Source organism: Atta colombica, unplaced genomic scaffold (assembly GCF_001594045.1).
Source record: "Atta colombica isolate Treedump-2 unplaced genomic scaffold, Acol1.0 scaffold121, whole genome shotgun sequence".
Classification (NCBI taxonomy): Eukaryota; Metazoa; Arthropoda; class Insecta; order Hymenoptera; family Formicidae; genus Atta; species Atta colombica.
The window spans coordinates 198,113-220,029 of NW_017259208.1; the positions used below are offsets into that span (position 1 = coordinate 198,113).

General features: G+C 32.5%; 1 protein-coding gene across 1 annotated transcript in view; it reads left to right on the top strand.

The window, feature by feature from the left end:
* The first annotated feature begins 420 nt into the window (after window positions 1–420).
* The window catches only part of LOC108694653 (monocarboxylate transporter 4-like), a 34,778-nt gene continuing 13,281 nt past the window's right edge, over window positions 421–21,917 (top strand). The window contains exons 1-4 of the mRNA XM_018204260.1: window positions 421–591; window positions 1,720–1,885; window positions 5,639–5,746; window positions 6,258–6,431. Of these exons, the coding sequence (XP_018059749.1) occupies window positions 421–591; window positions 1,720–1,885; window positions 5,639–5,746; window positions 6,258–6,431 (619 nt within the window). The remainder of the gene's footprint in view (window positions 592–1,719; window positions 1,886–5,638; window positions 5,747–6,257; window positions 6,432–21,917) is intronic.

The following is a 21,917-nucleotide window of genomic DNA, read 5'->3' on the forward strand; positions in this document are numbered from 1 at the left end:
CGATTAGAATAGGAGATAAATTCAAGCAATCTATATATGCACACGTACGTATTGCGTGTAATGTAATTATCGATAACTAGGGTAGCAAATCAGAGCACGTTCCATGTTGCTTGCAGACCGAAATGGAAAATATCTACCGCAATTCGAACGCATCGTCGAACAACTATCTCCATACCTCACCTTCGTGCTCAGCGAGACTCATCTAACGTCATCCATTCCGGAAGTCGTGCTTCAGGGAATTTGACCGGCGAGCAAGAAAGATGTAATTTAGTTTTTTTCTCGTATTACGACGGAGGTAATACTCCGTATTCTCCGTATAACGTGACACGAGTACGGGGCATCGAGCGTCGAATTGACGTAACCGTTGACATGCCATCGATGTCGGAAGCATAAAACGCGGTGTGTCCACCCGCCCTGAAGATGCTGGTGGATGACTGCGGAAGCGGGATGGGGTGGACTACGGCTAGCGTGCGCGGCGGTTGGTCCACCCCGGGAGGATGCAGAAATTCGGCCATGAGCTTCGGCGGCAGCGTGCCATCCTTGCACCCGACCGGTTCGATAAGATCGTTGCGCTCGCAACATTCCATGCAGGTGAGCTGTTGAAACCGTCTGTCTGTTATTACATCATGCGCGATTACATCATGATTGATCGGGGTCCTGAAAATTTTGCAAAGATCTTATATACTCGTTTATCGATTTTCGCAGATTATAATCAATTGAAGCGTATCGTGTGATCTCTTATCAATTTTTATGTGGAAAGAATGGTTTTACTGTAAGTATTTAAAAATTTACCTAAATACAGATCTGAAAATAAATTTTATTGGATTATCAAAATAATTACGCTCAAATTGGTTGTCAATATGTGAAAATAAAAAATAAATATAGAGATAATAATGTAGAGATATAACATAGTAAAAAGAGAGTATTTTATCGATCTACACACATTATTAAATATATGAGAAAATATGAGAAAATCGATTTTATTATAACTGCAAAGGAAATAATTCACGCATGGAAAGAAATGGTTTTGTTGAAGTATTTAAAAATTTAACTAGATACAGATCTGAGAATAAATTTTATTGGTAGGATGTTCAAATTGATTACTAGAATGCCACAATTTTTTGCAGCATTGTTTATGTCCTTCGAGTTTTCTATCTAGCTATTTTGATGATCCAATAAAATTATTTTTAAATCGGTATCCATTTATCTAAATTTTTAAATACTTTAGCAAAATAGATTTTTCCCTCTAGGAAAGAAATATAGAATAGAGACATAGCTTTAATCAACATTTATTACAAGTCATTTAATTTTAAGCAATATTTACGTAAATGATACTTTGGAATTTTCAATTTCCAGTTTAAAAACACATTTTGGTGTCCCGATTATTTCATTTTGAAAAATTTTTCATTTTGAAAATAAGATCTTTTTTACTTATAAAAGTAATAAATAATTTTTTAAGGTTAACGTTCTCTTTTTGAAATGACATTATAAATTCAGCTTATGACATTTACACGATAAAATTTTCATGTACAATACTGGTATATTGTTATTAACAACTTGAGAAATAATCTTGCGCAATATTGCATAATACATCAGCGCAGAGTAATATTTCGTATATAATAATAATAAACATGGCGATTGTCTACATGAACGCCTTTACTTATTGTGCTCCTCGTCTCTTTAATACTCAAATGCGTTGAAAATTCATCTTATTTGCAGGCTCCGCCCGAGACACCACGAAGATGCATACATTGTCATCCTGTACATGTCCCCAACACCCCCAATAATTACATGCAACATCCCATGCAGTACTATACGCCGACTCATTGTATGGAGGGTCAAAATGGCACGTACACGCCGCACCGTGGAAGTTCGTATCACGGCGGTGAGTTTACTTTTCAGTTAGTCAAATATATTCCAATCGTATATCCTGAATACCAATTATGCAGAATAATTCATGAATTATCGTCCGTAATCTCAAAATTAATATTATTCTTACTAAATTTTAATTTGATACATATCGCGAGATATATTATTCCGTTTATATTCCGGAAGCAATATTAAAGTTGTGCCAATATTCAGATGTTTAATTGAATTTACTTTAATTAAATGAACTGAATTAATTCGAGTGAATCTGAAGTTATGTAGCATGTTCGCACAACCGGAATTTATAATAATGTCGCAATTCGTGCGCCGTATATCTAATTTCTTGCAGAAATTCATATTATATAGATTGATAGCAGAGAAAATCATAAAATTCTTCCAATTTTTGTATAGAAATTTTTAGAAAATATTTCTGTTATAAAGTAATATGTTTAGAAAATACGAGATTGCTATATAAAGTTTTTAGCAAGTCTGTTTTTTCATGTAACTCCGGTATAACGCCGCATCTATCAAAAATTCAATTTATTGAGTATTATTTACTATGTTTAAAGTAAACGAACTATATAAATAATAATAAAAACTTTGTACTGTCTACTATTATGAAAAAAATTCGAAATATTTATATTTCCTATTAAAAAATGAACTTTTTTAAACCTTTGCATTTTTGCCGTATATTCCATAGGAGTGGGATATATGGCTACTCATAGAGGGAAGGGGGGGAAACGTACGTACTCATGAAAAATTTACAAATAATGCATATAAATAAGACGTAAAATGACACAAAAAACTTATAAAATGCGTTTATAAAGTTTTATTAAGGAATAAGAATAATAAATATGTATATGAAGTAATAAATAATAATTACAACCTTCCCACATGTATTACAAGTATTATGACATGAGGTATATATTTCATGTAATGCGTTTATTGCATTTAGTGCAATGAATTCAATCTGCGCACTTTGTATGCTTTGGGTATAAATCCCGCCCGCTAAAAATGCCGTATATTCCAAACAGGTGGGATATACAAAACAACAAACTAAACAAAGAATATAAGAGCGAAATACTTGTATTTTGTTATACAACATGTTTTACTATTTCTCTACACGAAATAACACCACTAGTCTTTTGCACGTCCTACAGTAATCATTTTATAGATTATAATTTATGATGGTGCTACTTAACACAGACAAATCGATTCAATAATTTCATTAATATTAATAGTAAGAAATTGAAATCGTAACATTACACTAATATAACATAAAGGCATGTAACAGAGAGAGAGTAGTAGTTGCGGGAAAATTATCCCTACTCCTATTTTTTCTGACTTCTGCAGTGTAATCTCAGCGCAGCGGAGTTACCCTATACATATACTATATATATTAGATCTTTTATGTGTGTAAAAAAACATTGATATACTTTGAAAATTTTTAATTTTCGTTGTTCCTCGAATATTAATTGTTTCTTTTATCTTCGTATGAAGACAGAAAATAAAAGAAGAAGGATAAAATGAAAAGCTTACAACGATGGTAAAATAAGAATCAATGCTTCCACTTAACTCTGTCGAAGAAGTATCTTAAAATTTTGTGTTTGATGTCTATCATAAATGTAGGTCAACCATCGGTATTCAATCTCGATTGACAAAGGTGAATTCGAATAGCAATCGGAATTGTAATTTTGGTTTCTTTTATATGAAAGAGAATCAATAATTTCATCTATATCGTAATAAACATAAAAGAAGAACTTAATATTCTTTTATCTATTCATTTTTTTTTATTATTTGAATTATCGAATTATAAAAAGTACAAAAAGTATCGAGACTTAAGTTTCTTTAAAATCATGACAGCATAAATGACGCAATGGAGAAAATGTTATTGATAGTTTTTTTTTATCGTTACATGGCTTCGATAACATGGTGAAGATTGCAAAAATTTTGCAAAGTTTAAATAGAAATATCCACGAAGCCGAAGTTACTTATACGTTCGAGAGGCAGAACGTTCTCTTTTTATATATCGAAGCCTCTTGGGTATTTACTTTGAGGCAATCACTGCACATTCTCCATGCTTCTCGAAGCGGTATTTTAGATATTTCGTTTAGATCGTGCAGCGGAAATGCGACCGTGATTTCACTAAGGATGCGGCACGTTCGCAAGAAATTCGCATTTTTGCCGCTCTTTTTCCGGCATCAAGAAAGTACCTCATAACTCCCACGATAATTTTGCCCTCGGTGCCATCCTCGACAATTTCTATGTCTCACGTCATTTTCGGCAAAATACCTACTGTCGCTCGCACCTTTTTTCTCTCTTCCTTCTGCCACGTAGGAATGTGCGTTCCTCATTACGCGCTCCTTTCATACCTCATTACGTACCGGGTAATGAAGAATATTTCATTCTCGCTGATTTACTCACCTAAAGGCGAATGTGTAACGTCTTTACGTCTCTCGTTACCGGTAAAGATAACGGCAGCAATAACGATAACGATAACGACGACAATGCTAGGCATCGTGCAAATAATCTCTTCCAAATGGTTTTACATAACTGAACATTAATAAGCGCAACAGAGCTTGCGTAGAAACTTATCCACTTATGGACATGTTCTCGAAATTGAATTGCATTGGTGAACGCAGTTTTACTCATACTGACACGGTGGTGCGATAATTTACAACTGATGTCAAACTGTTATATAATACGAGAACAACTCGCGAATAAATTAGAAACTGAGACATTCGGAAACCCAATTTTAATTACTTGTATAAAACGAAATGTAAAATCAAGTAACGCATGCGAATAATTACCAAATGTAGAGAAACATATTTTCCAGGTATTGAGGAAAAATATTTTACATGAAAAAGAGCGATATTTAATTTTTAATATTTGTGAATTCCGGAGAAGGACAAAATGATTATGAATTTGTAGAAGGCAAGTGAGAAAATATTATCAATCTTTTATATCAAACTCAACTAATCAAACAAAATAATTAATTAATTACATATTTGATGAAAACAGCTCCACTAGACTTGCAAATTTAAATAACCACGGTACTCTCAAATTCGATTTTTGCCAGGATTATATGCGTGACAACACAAAACCCAAAGGTGTTTAACATTTAACGCCGCTAATGGAAAAGTTTGGGTTAGCGTAGCGCATACGCAACATACACGACCATAAATTTAATTAAATCTTCTCCCGCGATCAGAAACTGGCTCTGAATTTATAATTTTTTATGGTCACGCCTATTTCATGATCTTCAATCTTTCTTCCTTCTTTCATAACCCGTTCTTTGACTTCGTGCCCAACGTTACTTTTTTCAATCTAACGGAAGTTTCGTCGTTTCTTTCAAAGATGCATTTACCTGACCGTCATCTTTTCACTTCCTTCCTTCCTATCATCTCTCACATCGTTTCTTTCTTCTTGATTCTTATCTATCTCACATTCTGTCTCATGCAAACGCTGCTGTTGCCAGCCGCAGGTGTCGTCGTCGCGGTAATCGAACAGCCGTTTCCCATTATGCGGGAGTTCAATGTCTTCACGTAGTGTATTATTTCAGGAATTAAGTGTTTCAATTCAACGAATGCTCGATAGCGCAACGCTACCGTTCAATGTGAACCAACTATGGTTCCTCGACAAGGTTATATTTAAGAACATTCTTTTGCTTCCACCATTCTTTTGTTTAATTCCAGGCAGAAAATATATAGAGATACTTGAATAATTACATGAATGATGTGTTTCGTGATAATTAATTCATGATTTCTTTCAGACACTCGTCTGCGTTACATGGACGATGAAACCATAGGTGGCAATACGAATTGGGTCTTGGGCGACCTACGCAGTCTGCATCGTTGTGTACCCGCACTTCGTCGTACAGGTATAATATGTATCTCTCTTTTATCTCTCCCCCTTTTGCAAAATTATATATTTGAATATTCAATGATAGAATAATAATAGAATGAATACAATTATATCATCTATAACAGTATTGTTCCTTTTTTTTTCCTTTTTTGTATGCATTTTTTTGTATGTAATATTACTCCAATAAATTATTTAAATCATATGATTCTTAAGTAAATAAATAAATATTACATAAATAATATTAGTGATAATGATGAATATTAATATATTATAAATTAGAAAATTAAAATAATATATTACAAAATGATAATGAAATATTACTTTTTCGACTCAAGGTCTCTATTACAAGTTACAAAACTGAATCACTTTGCAAATTTCTCATTCATATATCAGAAATCTCCTATCAAGAGTTTAAAATGCTAAATCCATCCTTGCCGCAAGATATTCTATTATCGACATTTGACAGTATCCGAATGCGATTCCGTGATTTATCTTTGAATTATAAAGAGGATAATCTTTTCTATCAGGGATAGACGTCGCCGGTATGCGGGCGCATTTCTATCCAGAGGGTGGATGGGGCTGGCTGGTTTGCGCCGCCGGTTTTCTCGCCCTGTTGCTCACCACCGGGATGCAGCTCGCCTTCGGATTACTTCACCTTTACGCCGCACGACATCTTGGTGAGATCCATTTGATGGACATAGGTACGTAAAGCGTTTGTATTTATCGTTTTGTATTTATTGTTTTTTTCAATAATATACAAAAATTGTTCGAATACTATGAATAATTAGAAGAATATTCCATCGTCGAGTGATAAACAACTCGTTAAGAAAAATGTCAGTTATTTTAATCGATATCAAAATATTATGTTAGTAAATATCATTTCTGAAAATATCAAACTCTCATCCCTTCAGTATATTGATTTTCAATATAATCTCGTCACTTATCAAAGGATTATATAATTGATTATAATATTAGCCAGTATTAAGATGTTATATTTCTTTTTTAAACAATTTTGAATTTTAAAACAAATAACGTATTGCGTATAGATTTTCGATGTAATGAAATAGGAGCGAATTTTACCGCGAATGATTTTTTTTTTTAAGCAATCGTAAAAAAACTGTTATTTATCGAATTAGATTCAGATTTGTGGATTCAGTTCCATTTCCGCGTATTTCTGCAAAACGAAACGAATTCCGGTGCTTGCAACGATTCCACTTTTGTACTCATTAATATTCCACCTTCTCACCAGGTTACTTTACATACGTATGCACGTATATATATATATACATATATATATATACCGATATATTGCGTGCACGTAAAGTGCGCCGGCTGTTTTCTGTTAGATGCATATTGCCTCGCGCAGTTTCCGAACCTTAATCGCGTATATTAAAGTTTTATTTCTTAGGACAGCACGTTTTACAGCAAGTTAAAGCGACAAATTACGATGTGACTTCACGTTCCTCTAAAGTTTTTCACATTTCCTCACGTAATTTTTCTACAAGCAGTGTTAGAACAAATAAATAATAGCGAATTGATTACAACATTTCATTTATCGAACACAAATTTAATTCGACGTGTTTTCTGGACTAAAAGTTAATTCGAAGCATTTGTCTTCCGCTTTCAACATCGCAAATTGGATTTCAGACAAAAGTTTTACCAAGCGAAGATTACGTGATTAATTGGAAAATAAATAATCCCATTAGTTCTTTGCAGTTTTGATATTTTATTTTTCAGCTAAATCATTTAACATTAAATGGCCAACTGTACTCCTCGCATCTTTTGAACGCCCTATTTGCGTTGTTCCCAATTATGAAAATAATATTACGTAATGAAATAAAACGCAGACAAATTTCGTTAAAAGAGCAATTTATTGCGAACAATGAAAATTGAGAGTTGATACGATTTGTGACTCCAGAACCATATATTTTAATGACCATATATTTTAATTTATATTTATATTTAGCTGTCGTATTGAACACAATAATAACGAACACATTTGCGAGAATTGAATTCTATTTATTCATAACATTTTCGTATTTTTCTTGAAAATATATTTTTTAATTTACGCCAGAAGAAAATCGTATTATTGCTTTTTGTCATACCGGCATTTGCCATTATGTTCACATCAGAGTTTCCATGAATTTATATATTGCGGATAAATCTGTCTTTTAAAAATGTATAAGCCACCAATCGCAATTCAATCGACGCGTTATGGAATCATCGACCGCAAAGGATTACTCTGATAATACGAATTGATTGCTGATACAAAATTTAAAGTTTTGTAGATGGATCTCGTGATTTATAAAAATTTATTTTGTCAACTCGGTATAGAAATGATAACTTGAAATTGTTAATTTTTACTAATTATTTTAGAAAAGCTACTTATTTTAGAAAAGCATTTTCCTGGCATGACGTATTGAAGCTGTTAAATTATTTCGGTGCGAATCAGACATTCTATACTTCCCTTTTGTTCCGATCTGCATTCAACTTTACAAAGGATTTCACCACAATGACAATGCTTATGCGTAACGCTAAATATTGCATTAATATTTATACTGTACCATATAAATTCTCTTCAAAAATTACACTAGAGAAATCTTATTTGCTATAACGTATAATTCCAGTGATGCTTTATATTTTAAAAATTCGTGTTATCTCGGATAGTCTAAGTTTTATACATGCTTCTACTTTATACAATTTTATCGGATGATAGACATTTTAAGATACGCAAACAATGAAAAGCTCCATTTCTTTTGCCTAACATCATAACAGAATAAAATAATTTTTTATCACAATCACATTGCAAACAATGCTAAGAAAAGAATAGTATTTAGATACAATACGAATAATTAAGTTTTATACATTTACGTTACTCAGAATATTAAAATAATTTCCTTCGTAGACACTATTAATTATATTTTATAGAATTAGTGTCGGAGCTTTCTTGTCTTTCTGTATTACTTTTATTCGCTATCATTATGCTATTTATTCCCTTTCTTACAATTATGTTGTTCCATCTTGTGTAATAATTAAGATATTATTAATATCGCGGACGCGCCGGAATCGAAAGTGGAAGAAATGGATCTTGTTTATTAAGTTCTCCCGCGGGCCTCAAATAGCCCGCGAATCTGTAGTCTGTCCTGCGAGCAAACGAGGAATTAACTTCGTTATTGCAACTTATTTTCCTAACTAGTGAAGTGTTAAGTACCGCTTAATTTCCACATTATTCCATTAAAGGTTAAACGGCAAACTATATCGCGAGCTAAGCTCGAGTATGATGTACATATATACTATAGGTATAAAATAAAAGTGAAAGAGAAGTCTTTCCTCTTGACATGACATTTTCCCGACCTTAAAGTGATTAAAGTAAAAAGTTTTACGTATCGATCGCGCGCCCGAAGAGTTGGATTTCCTCTTCCTGATTTTTGAAGAGATAACGTACAAAAAAAGTATACGAAATATAGAATAGAGGAAATATGTAAATTGCGAGTGTGTTGATTAATTAATTATTTGATTTATTAATTATTATAACAGCTAGTTTAATTGCTTTGTAACTTTATTCAAATTATTCAAAATATTATCAAAGCCACAAGAAGAGACAATAAAGCTGATATTTTCTTTGGGAACGTTAAGCTGCTGTGAGAGAACACTAAAAAAAAAAAGAGAACGAGTTTATTATTTATTAGCCTCAAGTTACAGTTAACTTTTTATAGCCTGTCTGCATATGTGTATAAAATTATAAGGATGTGATAAAAAAAAACATAGATAAAATATACGGGCTTTATATCGGTTACAAAGATAACAAATAAAGGTCATTGCGCAAAGTATAGAATAATCAATCGGGACAATTGACGTAATAATAATGTCAGACCCTACTTAAATTAACCTTTCCTTTATTGAGCTGTCAAAGATAAAGATAGATATACGCCGTGCGTCTATTAGACTCGCGATCTTGCAACTAACAATAAAGCGATCTTGAAACGGAATGATAGAAATGTTGAATACTCAATTTTGAGAATGTTCATGGATTATTTTCATCGTTTCTCGAGGAAATAGAAGTTTCACTGCTTGCTAGAACCGCATGTAACGTCCCGTCGAGAAGTATATCTCGAGGAAGAGAAAATATTGAAAAAGAAAATACCTTTGGCGAAAGGATTTAAACTTTACCGTCCGAAGTCGTCAACCGCTTACATTCCCGATGTGTGGTACGCGCGAGCCGAACTACGTGACGCGGGTCTCGGGTCGGTGAATGAAATCGTGGAACAAAACTTGTCAAACTTAGCCCGATCTTGACACCCAGAGGCAAGAGTTTCTAGTCGTGAGAACAGGATCGTTTTCAGAGATCCGGAACTGGTCTCATTTTCACTCACTCGTACTTTTCAAGGAACAAAAAATCTCTCACAAGTTACGAAGCGTATCACTAAAATGGTCGGAAAATAAAATCCATTGTGAAATTTTCGAAATTTCGATGTAGCCTCCAGGTCTCGCGTGTTCGAAACGACAGATCATCTTTAGAAATTCGCTAAACCCGATCAATAAACCAATATATCAACTGCTAGCCATCGTCACTTACCGTCGACATGAAAAATACTTTAACTCCCGTCACACGTCGTCTTGCTAATACCCGAACGTCTCGACAATTCCTCAATATTTGTTCGCGTTCAGTATAGCGTTCGCGGGAGCACAATGACAATAGAATGTATTGATCGTCCTGGAGTACCTTTAGGCTATGTTCGGGCACGTAGCTCTGACGATGGGAGCCAACTCCGTGCATAAACTCGTGCCGTATCCGTCTTTGTACGTTTGCAGGATACGAAGATGTTATTTGTCGATCGACCTCGGTGCGACTTCTGCACTGTGACTCGACCGAGACTCGGAGGGGAATCCCAGGATACTTGCGGTCCCAAGATATCTCCGGTGGTATATATTTCAATCGGCGACACGAACGAACTGCTGTCCGCGAGCCGCGTCCCACGAGTCTCTCGCTAAAGTACGATTAACGTACCATGGCACGCCTCCCATCGCCCACGGCAGATAATTTCGGTCTCCCGTTTTACTTCGGATCTTACATAAAACAGCAAACTCTAAAAAAAAGGTGACAGTACGATAGGGGAGCGAACCCTGTCAAAAGTGTTTCCGTTCAGACAACAACAGGACGAGAATCGAAGAAACATCCAGAAAGTATACGAATTATTTAGATTTATTGTGCAACACCTGCATACCTGACAGAAACACGAATGCGATACGAGTACTAAAGATGAGGTTGAGTAATAATGAATTAGTAAACAATTCTATTGTTTTTGCGGTGAACTTGTTTGAAATTATCACGATAACGATTATTAATATTTATACATATATATTTAATATTTTTAATTATTGTTTATTATTTTATTACTGTTTATACTGTTTATTATTTTGTTACTATTTTTCTTAATAATTAGTTTTAATTTCTTATACATGTGGTCGATTATCTGAGAATCCAAAAATTCAGAAATCTTAATAATCTGAACGTCGTTACATTAACTAGTTAGGATTACGAACTGTATCTACGGAAAACCGACATAGAAAAGCGATGCTGTCAGCAGTAAAGTCTTGATTTCACCAATCTCTTCTTTCAAGCAGATTACGTCCGTTAAATGCCCTCTCGAATTCAGTTCCGATTGCGTCGACGTTCATTAACGACTGTCAATCAAGTACGGAAAGTTAAGGAAATTCAAGTACGCCATTAATCAATCGTTTATCGAGAGACCGTCTTGTCTCTTATTAAAACATTATTTTAATAATATATGCTCTTTTCTGCTTTGAAATTATTAGAAATTTAATAAACCAAGGGAATAGGAGCTGTTTTCAAAGAATTATGATTCCCATTACGTATAAGAGATCTATTTACAAAGCATCTTTACAGAAATTAATTTTTTTTTTACTTGTAGTATTATTGCAAAAATAACACTTTCGTTCTTTTCATCTGTGCTCTTTCAGATCTCTTTAACACGTTTCTTTCATTTTTCCTTCTTTCTCGTCATTACTTGTTTTATTTTAAGCTGTAGCTACTGTAATAAGGTGCACATAAAAGAATCCCCATCACACAGTTGGCAAATGGACGTTTCTTCAATTTTTGAGATGTTTTTTGTAGCAAGCACTTCATTATCTTGAATTATATCATACATTTTTTTTCATACATATATAGCATACATCTATAGATAAATATTTAATTTCTGCGAGAACGAAAACGAGTCATTTTTATGTAATATCTAGTAAAGATACAGAAAATCGCATACAGAAAAACTTAAGATGTAAGACTTAAGCAGTAAGCGAATCGATCAATCACAGAAATCATGTAAGATCATAAGTGAGTAATAGCGAATTGAACATGTTGATTTTTTTATTGCTTGAGTCTTATGTCTTATGTTTTTTTATGTACTAGATCTTAAGATGCCATATAAAATAGGAGAGAGTCAAGAATTATCAGATATGGATTTCAAACATGTTTTATAGTTTTATCAATTGAAAAAAAGATAATAATGAAAATGAAGATTTGTAGCTACATTACGACGGAGAGTTCGACACACACACACACACACACACACACACACACACAGAGAAGTTTTCGTTTAGTTTCGTGCGGTATTCCCGCCGAATACCGTAACATAGCAGTTTAGAATTAATGCTGCATTTCGCGGAACGATATCGAACTTTGTGTCGATTTACTTGCTCTTTTGAACGACAACGTCAAGCTTGCTCAGAACTACCGATATACACGGCGTCACCTTTAGGGGTGGAAAATTGCTCATCTCCTGTTTAGAAGCGAGTTGCGCCAACAACGCCACTTTCAAGTAAGAGAGAGAGCACTAGAGTAGGAAGAAGAGAATGAGAGAGAGAGAGAGAGAGAGAGAGAGAGAAGAAGAAGAATAAGAAGAAGAGTGAGAAGATTAGAGCACTAAAGTGGAGCGAGAGAATGTGAATGGAGATAGAGATTTTTGATAGAAGAAGTGTTTTTAGCGTCATATGTAACGAAGAAACTAGTCAGAAAGAGTGCTATCTCAGTTCAATTTTCCGGATATGTAGAATTTTTCTTCATTTTTGAAATAAGGAATTTATTTATCTTAGCTGTGCATAATAATGAGTTTGTTTTTCATTGTAATAAACAGTACGTACATATTTATCATGCAAATAATGAAGTAATTATGTTTTATATACGTATATTAAAAAGCAGTTTTTCATAAAGCAGGTAAATAATAACTTTGCAAACATCTTTTACTACTGAACTTTAAATGCTCTTTTTGTTGATTTATTTTTATTCGTCTCTTCAAAATCATAAATTATCGTAAATTGACTATAGCTTTACAATATCGAAATTCTGTCTTATGGAATTCTATCTCTACCGAACATTATTTATTAGGCAACCTAATAACGCTTCTTATCATTTCAACGTCAAGAGTCTTAACGTTTCATAATAAACATGAATAATGTAATATCTCTATTGTTATGATATCGAATATTTACCATCCAGAAATTATAAGGAAGTTCTTATTAATTTGCACAGCCACACACGCAGATATACATATATTTTTAAAGGAATATACGCATAATTTGCATATTTATATTCTACAAAATTAAAAATTATATTAACATGTTAACGTTTCTTGATTAAAAAATTCATGAATGAAAGAGTTCTCATCTATGAATAATTTTTTCAGATATCTTATAAATAATTTATAAACAAGGAAGACAGGGAGAGGAAAGAGAAAGAAAGAGAAAGAAAGCGAAAGAAGAAGGGAAGAAAGGATTGGCCAGAAAGATATAAATATTTGTGCGAAGTCATGGCTTCAATTATTCGTTAGATATTATATATATGGCACCTTGTTTTCACTTTATCCTTGTTTTCATTAGAATAGCTTTCGTTCTCTTAGCTGTTGAGATCGATACAGACAGTCCCAAGGGAGTGACAGATGCAATATCATCAAGAAAACGTATTCGTCTGGTTAAACGAGCGAGAGCTTTCGCGACCGAATGTGTCGCTTTTCGGTGATCTTTTTCCCGACCAATGTCTGTAGCTTGGCGGCCGATTGGGGGGAGTCGCTATATAAACCGGAAAGGCGGCCGAAGCTTCAGGGATTTCTTTCCTATGTGATATACTGAGCGTGAAGATGCACCACCGCGTGCTGATGCACGTAGAGAGCCCATCGTGCCTCTGGGATATATGCCCCAACTAGATAGACCTAGTTTCGCAAAAGTTATCCTCCTTCGTCAAAGTTAGAGACTTGAGCCCACCGACGCCTGTCGTAAAGCGTCTCTCAGATCATCAATATTTACTATCGACCAAAGTATTGACAATGCATCCCAGTAATTAGCACTGAACCGGCACAACGAGATATATATACGAACGATGGACGTCTGTTGTCAATATCTTTAGTTCACACCGAATTGCGGTGATAAGGCTTTATGTCGCCGATAAAGCTTTATGTTACTCCAAAGAAAAGAGCTGCCAGAGCATGACAAGCCTCTCTACCATTAATGCGAAAATTCACAAACGATGATTTGCTGAATTTACATCATGTATTTAAGTGAAAATTTGTTTCGCGATTTTAATAAAACTGTTTTGCCGAATTTGTATTTGAGTTTAAAAATTACGAGATTTTTAATTTTTGGCAATTTGTAAAATAGTAATAAAATTTTCTGTTAATTTGAGAAATTGTACATAAATAATTCAAAAATTTATATAGCTTTAGTTACTTACAACGTAAAAATATTAAAATTTTAATATATCAAAATAAAGATTACATTTAAAATTTGTTTGTGTAAGACATCTATAAGGAAAAATATGTCTGACATACTTTGTATACTCTATCGAATGTATTTATTGAAATATTTAGAATTTATGAACTGCATAAATGTTCTATTTTATATTTATTATACCACTTTATAACTGTTGTTTGCAAGAAGCCCTCGGAGATATATGCCTTTAGGCGGTGCAAAGTTATTATTACCAACATATTGAAAATAAATATCGATCGCTTAAGGGAAATTGGATAACCATTCTTCCCCTTCTCTTTCGCTCTCTTGTGGGACATCCGTTACCAAATTCTATATTTTCATTTCTCGAAAATTTCAAAACTTTTATTCGACGAGTTTGCATTTCCTTCGGCAAATTTAATTTCCACCTTCTCTGAGTATCGTGAAAATCATCGATTTTTAATTTGCCCATTGAAATTTCAGAAATTTATCTCCGATCGAACTACCAATTATTATTTGTGTTGTAATAACTTTTGCAATCAGACACACATATACAGCTTTTAGTTTCTAAATCGTACTCTGCTTCGTTTTCAATTTAAATTTTAATTTAAGAAACTTCTTATTGCATTCTTCTAAAGGCTAAGTATAACCTGAATGAATCTCATTATCATCAATTTAGTTCAGTCACTCGCTTAACTAGGATTTTATTACTACTTAAAACTCTCGGAGAATATATATGGCGAAAATAGACTCTTTTCTCAAAACTTTATGCAAAAGCGTCAAATACTTCTTGATTACTCGTCGACAACTGAATGGGTATTTTAAACCTACGCAAAGATATATGTACGTCACGCAACGTACTGCAACCACATTTACGTTCGAAGTTCGTTCTTCCGATTTGATTAACCGAGCTAGCATTAAGTAGCATTACATGTATGCGGGGGTGGGTATGATCGATGCGAACATCATATTTTTTATTTTACAGAGCCGCGGGCGTGAAATTTATCACATCGCTATCTCCGATAAAAATATCCGTATCTTTCATTCACCATAAATCAGATTGTAACACGCTCATCCATTCATAATTCATAAGAGATAGCTATTTTTATCTATTTGCTTTATGTTCTATACGTTACACCGTCATGGAACTACATAGCCAATTATGTAAATATGAATTAATTATTAATGCTTATTTTATAATTACAAGATTTTAATATTACCAGAACGATTTAATTAATTTATATAATTTTATTATATTTATCATTTTGAAATAAAATACAAATCTACATAAAAAATAGCGGAAAGACTGGAAATAATCAACGTCTAGTATTATAATGAATTATAAATCGTATTAAAAATATTAAATTGATATTGTATTAAATATATATATTTCAATAATTATTACACAAATATATTTTATTTACAGATATATTATAAATATATTTCCTATAAAATTTTTAATACGAAAATTAATTGGGGGCAGTGAAGATTACAAGTCAAAATGGAAAAAGCATCGGAAAATCATATTTTTATTTAAGAAAAATTAGCTTTAATTTTCAGGAAATTTTTAGAATGTAAAACTTAATTATATATACATATTAAATATGCTTCGAGGGTTGAGATTTTCTGTTTGAAGATTTCTTTTTTAATATTTTCTCTCTCTTGTAATGAAAAACACTCAAATTGATTTCCGAGAACAATCGAAATAGAGATAGTGAGTTTGCTTGTTTTTCGTAATAAAGGCTGTGAATATCAGTATGAAATATTGGTGCTTTTACTTTGATGATGTTATAAAAAAATGCAAACTATACAAGTTGTAGCGAAACTCTTTTAACTCTGTCATTGTAGTTGTTAATTATTATAAAATATTATAAAAAGAATATATTGCTTCCTTCAAAAGTGACACAAAAATTAAATTTAAGCTAGAAAAGGGAAAACTTTTTCTACATGACGAAAAATTATTAACTATAATCACATAAAGTCGATAAGAAGAATATTTTTTTAACATGTTTGATTAAATGTTTTATTTTTATTATTTTTACTTTATAACTTTTGAAAAAGTCATCCTTTTTAGTTGTAATATTTTGACGATTTTTTAATGAAGTTAAGTTAGTTGACATTTGATAGGATAATATTTATTTAATTCATTTATTATTCGAAATTCACGTTTTCTTAGTTGTGTTACTTTTGAAATAAGTGAGTGATGTACGTACACACACACACACACACACACACGCGCGCGCACACATAAAATAAAATCTAAATTAGTGTTAATGGGTGACATTTTTTTTTAATAATTTGAAATAATTCTTTTCTTTAACATCAAATTGCTCGTCACTTTCTTTCATAAATTTCTGGCTCTCAATATTTAAATATTTTACTTATTTAACAGAGAAATACAATCATTGTTGTTTGAAGTTACAATTTTTTTAAAGTGAAGAATTAGTTTGCCATTTACTTGCGAAAGCTTTATCTTGTAATGTCTTAACAAATTAAATACAAGCGAACTCAGACTTTTTGATGCGCGAAAAGTGATTCATCTCTTCTATCGTTTGCATTCCAAAAAAGGAAAGCTTTTACAATTCTTTTTTTACGATTTATACGAAAGTCCTCAAACATTTTTCTTATCTCGAATTGTCGACAATTAGTCATAGAGATAACGGCAATTGCGCGAGAAGGCAACAATCGCCGCTGACGGAACGAAAGCGGTTGCGGAAATGGTAATTCGCATCTTTTGAAATGGTCGGGTAGAGAAATGATGTAACGTTAGACCAGCCTTTTATCGATGTCAAAATACATTGCGGGGTTTATGCTGGGCGGTCGCTATTGCTGAAATATATTTCGGAGATGAAAGCGAGGATGCAGCCGGGAGCGCTTTTGCAAGAAGAGACGTCATTGAGCGCTACAAGAGAAATACGTAATGATACGGACGAGCATCGGGACAAGCATGAACAAAGGATTTACACTATCGTCCATCCGAGTTCCTTTCCTTGTTATCTCTGTACGTTGAGACCACTGTGAAAAGACTCTTTTATCTATCGTATGAGTACGCATTTAAAGCGTAATGTCATCAGTGAGTTTCGTCACTTTGAAAAATTATCCTGCCGCGTTCGATGACGCGTGTTCTCGTATATCATCGCAGTACAATAAAAGATATAAATTCTCCGATGTATATTACCTTTTCAAGTGCTTACGACTTATAATAGAAACGTTTGCGAAAAACGATCCTCTTTCTCCAATGAAGACAGAGATGAACGAAATGTGATAAGGATATATCAGAAGGATTTTATGTTCAGAAAATTCCAAGTTGACATATAGTTCATATTTCTACTTATTTCATTCCGGATCATTTCTGTAACAGACAATTTTTCAACTTATATTGTACAACTACATTGAAAAAAATGTCTGGTTATAGTTACCAAATGTTGAATGAAATAACTTCAAACAAATGTTCAAGTAATATAATTAAATGTAATTTTACCTTTATAAATATGTAGTAAGTATTATCGTTGATAATATCGTTTGATGATACTTACTAAATATTTATAAAAGTAAAATATATATATGTAAAAATATATTGTATGTTTGGTTATGTTATTTGAACATTTGGTTGAAATTATTTGGCTATAACTACTTTTTTTCAGTTTATCTGTACTAGTGAACTATTGTCCTTTATTCGCGTTTTTTTTTGGAAAAATAATAGCCATACAGAATGTAGGTAAAAAAGGGCAGATATTTTGCATGTAAATCAATCTAGGTACAAAAGAGCTTTGCAAAATCCAATCCGTAAAATTCTAAGCGAGGGTTCATCGCTCCACTTAGTCGCACTTGTGCAAATAGCGCTAAAAGCATCCAGACTCATAAATTATTCGCATAAGAATGTCGAGCCGAAGTCGCTACCTGTTGAAGCTCACCAATATCTAGGTTCCTTCGAAAGCCTTTTTAAGTCGTAACGAAGTCGGACAATGCATATTCATTTCAGGATCGCTCCGTTTCTTTATCGATCCGATGATTTTATCTTTGCTAGGATTACGTGCTCAACAAAGATTAAATAGAACGCATAAATTACGCGTGATGTTGAAAATGTATAAAAAAGATATTGTTTTACTCTTAGAATCCTTTCAATATGAAAATATATAATAAACATAAATCACTAAATCATGTTATCAAATAAATTATGATATAAATAAATTAATTATATAATTTCGTATATGATCTATAATGTATGAAAAAAATGATTTTGTTGAAATATTTAAAAATTTAGAGACAGACATAGATTTGAAAATAATTTTATTGAATCAGAATATTTATTTAGAAAAATCAAACATGATGAGAGCAAAGCTGCAAGAAATATTGACAGTCTAGCAATTAATTTGAGCATCCTATATAATTATTTTGATAATCTAACAAAATTATTTATATGTGTATCTAGTTAAATTTTTAGATACTTCAGGAAAATCTTTTCTTTTATAATTTGTTTATTTTTAAAGAAAAAAATAGAGCAAATTTTTAATACTGTGATATGCTTTGTATGCATACATGTACATATCTTATTCTTCTTTGCATAGTTACAGTTGACATGTAGCATGTGAAGGCTTGATATTCTTTATATACACGCAATTTGTGAATTCAAAATGTGCGAAACGTCAAGTCACGGAGCGTAACATTGCGTCATTATGTTTACGTCATTATCATGTAATTATACATGCAGGCGTTTCACGTATGACAAATAATAAAGGTAATTTTCCTGACGCAACTTTTTTTTCGAAATAACGACGAGATATGTGCTCTCATTTCGAATATAATATCGTGCCTTGAGCGTAATATTCCTAAAGACAGTAATATTCCACAGTCGCATTTTCTTTCCTGTACTCAACAAAAATACATTTACGTCTTTTTACAGTCGTAAAGAGCAAAATCGATCGCTCATTTGCGAGTATATAGAATTTCACGGAGAAAAATATATCTAATTATCAAGAATTCGCTCTATTCATAATTTGCAACTATAAAAATCGTGTGTAAAAAATCGTACGTTTTTAAAGTCGACTAATATTCGAATGTTTATATATGAATAATTAAAAATATTCAGATTGATTATCTAAAAAATTTAATTTAAACTTGATTAGATAAAAACATCAGGAATCAACAAAATTTGATAGCAAAAGGTGTATCTGGCAGGATCTCGTTTTTCAATTAATTACGTGAAGTTTTTTTCTCACTAACAGTTTTGATTTAAAGTTTAATTAATTACTTTTAATTAGTCATATTGTTTTTTAAACAGCCAAATGAAATTTGTAAACAAATAACAATAAAAATTTATTTTCCAATCACTATGATTTAATCGCTTTGAATATTTTTATTTCAAAAATATAATATTATTAAGTGCTGTTTAAATTTTTGTTCAGCTATTTTTTAAAAAGTTATATTTTTTGTAGTAAATGATACTCTCTCTAGCTGTTCGACATACATTTAGAAAAAGTCCGTTTAATACAGTAATCTTTTAATACAAAAATTTCCATTTATTCTTATACTTGATTACTTTTTCTTATTTTTGTTCTGAAACTTTGTTGGAATTGTTCTCTGTCTCCAAACATTTTCCGAACACTCGAAGTTTTAGATCGGTTGGCAAATGGACAACTAGACAGGCACATATAGATAAATCGACAGAATTGAGCGAATCGATAAAGCGATAGCAGCTTAACTTCCGCGTCGTATAAATGCGTTTCAGTTCGATTATTCATATCTGCCGAGTTTAAGATCGGGATACGATTACGTGAGACATTTGCGAGTTATATTGAGCTGGTATTTGCGAGAAGTTGGCACGGTGTATTTGTAAAAAGAAAAAGGTGTACTCCGCGCGCCATTTCGTCATGTAAAAGGGTAAAAAAACGATGCTTTTACGAGATTACCGGAGATTACGTCGATACGATTGACGTAGCCCCGTCCAATTTTAGCATTACAGAGAGATATTGCTATAGCATACTTTGACGCGATGCCGCATCAAATCGGGCACGGTTTTCGTATTCCGTGCTGTGACACCATAGCGTTTGTAGCACGCAATGCATATCTCGCGCTGTCTTCAGACATCAGAATTTTTATCCGCGCATTCGCGACAGGGCGTGAAGTTTTGTATAAATCTTATCGCACGTCCGCGCGGATTACGATTGGAGAAGCGATGAATTGCCTTCTCTACTTCACGTCTTGTCATTTCTTTCTGCTGCAAGTACGTTACTATGTACGATCTTTCTTATAAATCTCTTCAATGGAAGATCCGTTTGTCACTTGTTGAAACATTTGAGGAAAGCACAGTGTTATCGCATCATACCATAAATAGTAATTAATTACGATTTAAGCGATTGCCGCAGAAAACTGACGTAATTTAAGTTACGAAGATTTTATCAGTAATTGCGAAATTCGACATCAATTGGAGTAATTATGAAGAGTGCGATAAATCCAATGACTTTGTCGAAAACACGAAATCCTAGAAAGAGAAGAGAAGAAAATATTTTTCTTGCTCTGTGTGTGTGTGTGTGTGTGTGTGTGTGCGTGCGTGCGTGCGCGCGTGCGTGCGTGCGTGCGTGCGTGCGTGTGCGTGTGTGTGTGTGTGTGTGTGTGTGTGTGTGTGTGTGTGTGTATGTGTGTGTGTGTGTGCATTTTGCACTGCTGCACAAAAATGAGGTAATGGATTAAATTCAAACAAATGTTTGAATTTAAACAATGAAATAAATAGAATCCTTAATAATAATTATGAATTGAATTATTTAAGCATTAAAGATTCAGCTTCGACCGTTGTAGGCATTTAATTTCTAAATTCTTGGTTGTGTTCTCATATGTATGATCTACGATAAAATTCTTAATAATAATATTAATATTTTTATTATAGAAAACATATAATTGCAGTAAATAAATACAAATGTGTAGAAAACTTCAAGGGATAATTTATTACAGTAATGCTGCTTATAAGCCTAAACTTAATATGGTAATAAATCTAATAAGCAAAAGCAGCTGTATTCAGAAATATAAAGAAATAAATATTGCAACTTCTGAATTTCGTAGTTACGAATTGAATGTTTTAAAAATGTACAAAACAATTATAAATCTTATAACAAAAGAAAAAGTAGATAAAGCTATAAATAAGAAATTAAAACCCTATTTTGTACTTTAACCAACTTAGATTTATTAATTTTTTAAATTTTTATTCATTATTTTTTATAAAACTTTTTTGTTCATGTTTTTTTCTTTGCATTTAGTTATTTTGTTTTTAATTCAATTTGACACATAAAAATAAATGAAAGAGACACTTTTTTTGATATGACATTTTTCTAATAAATAATTAAATTTTTTTTGCGTTTTGTGTTTTATAATATGTAAATTTCTTTTTATATTAATATAGTAATAAAAATGTTTCAAAATCATAAAAATTTTCAATTCAATATTAACATTTTATGTGC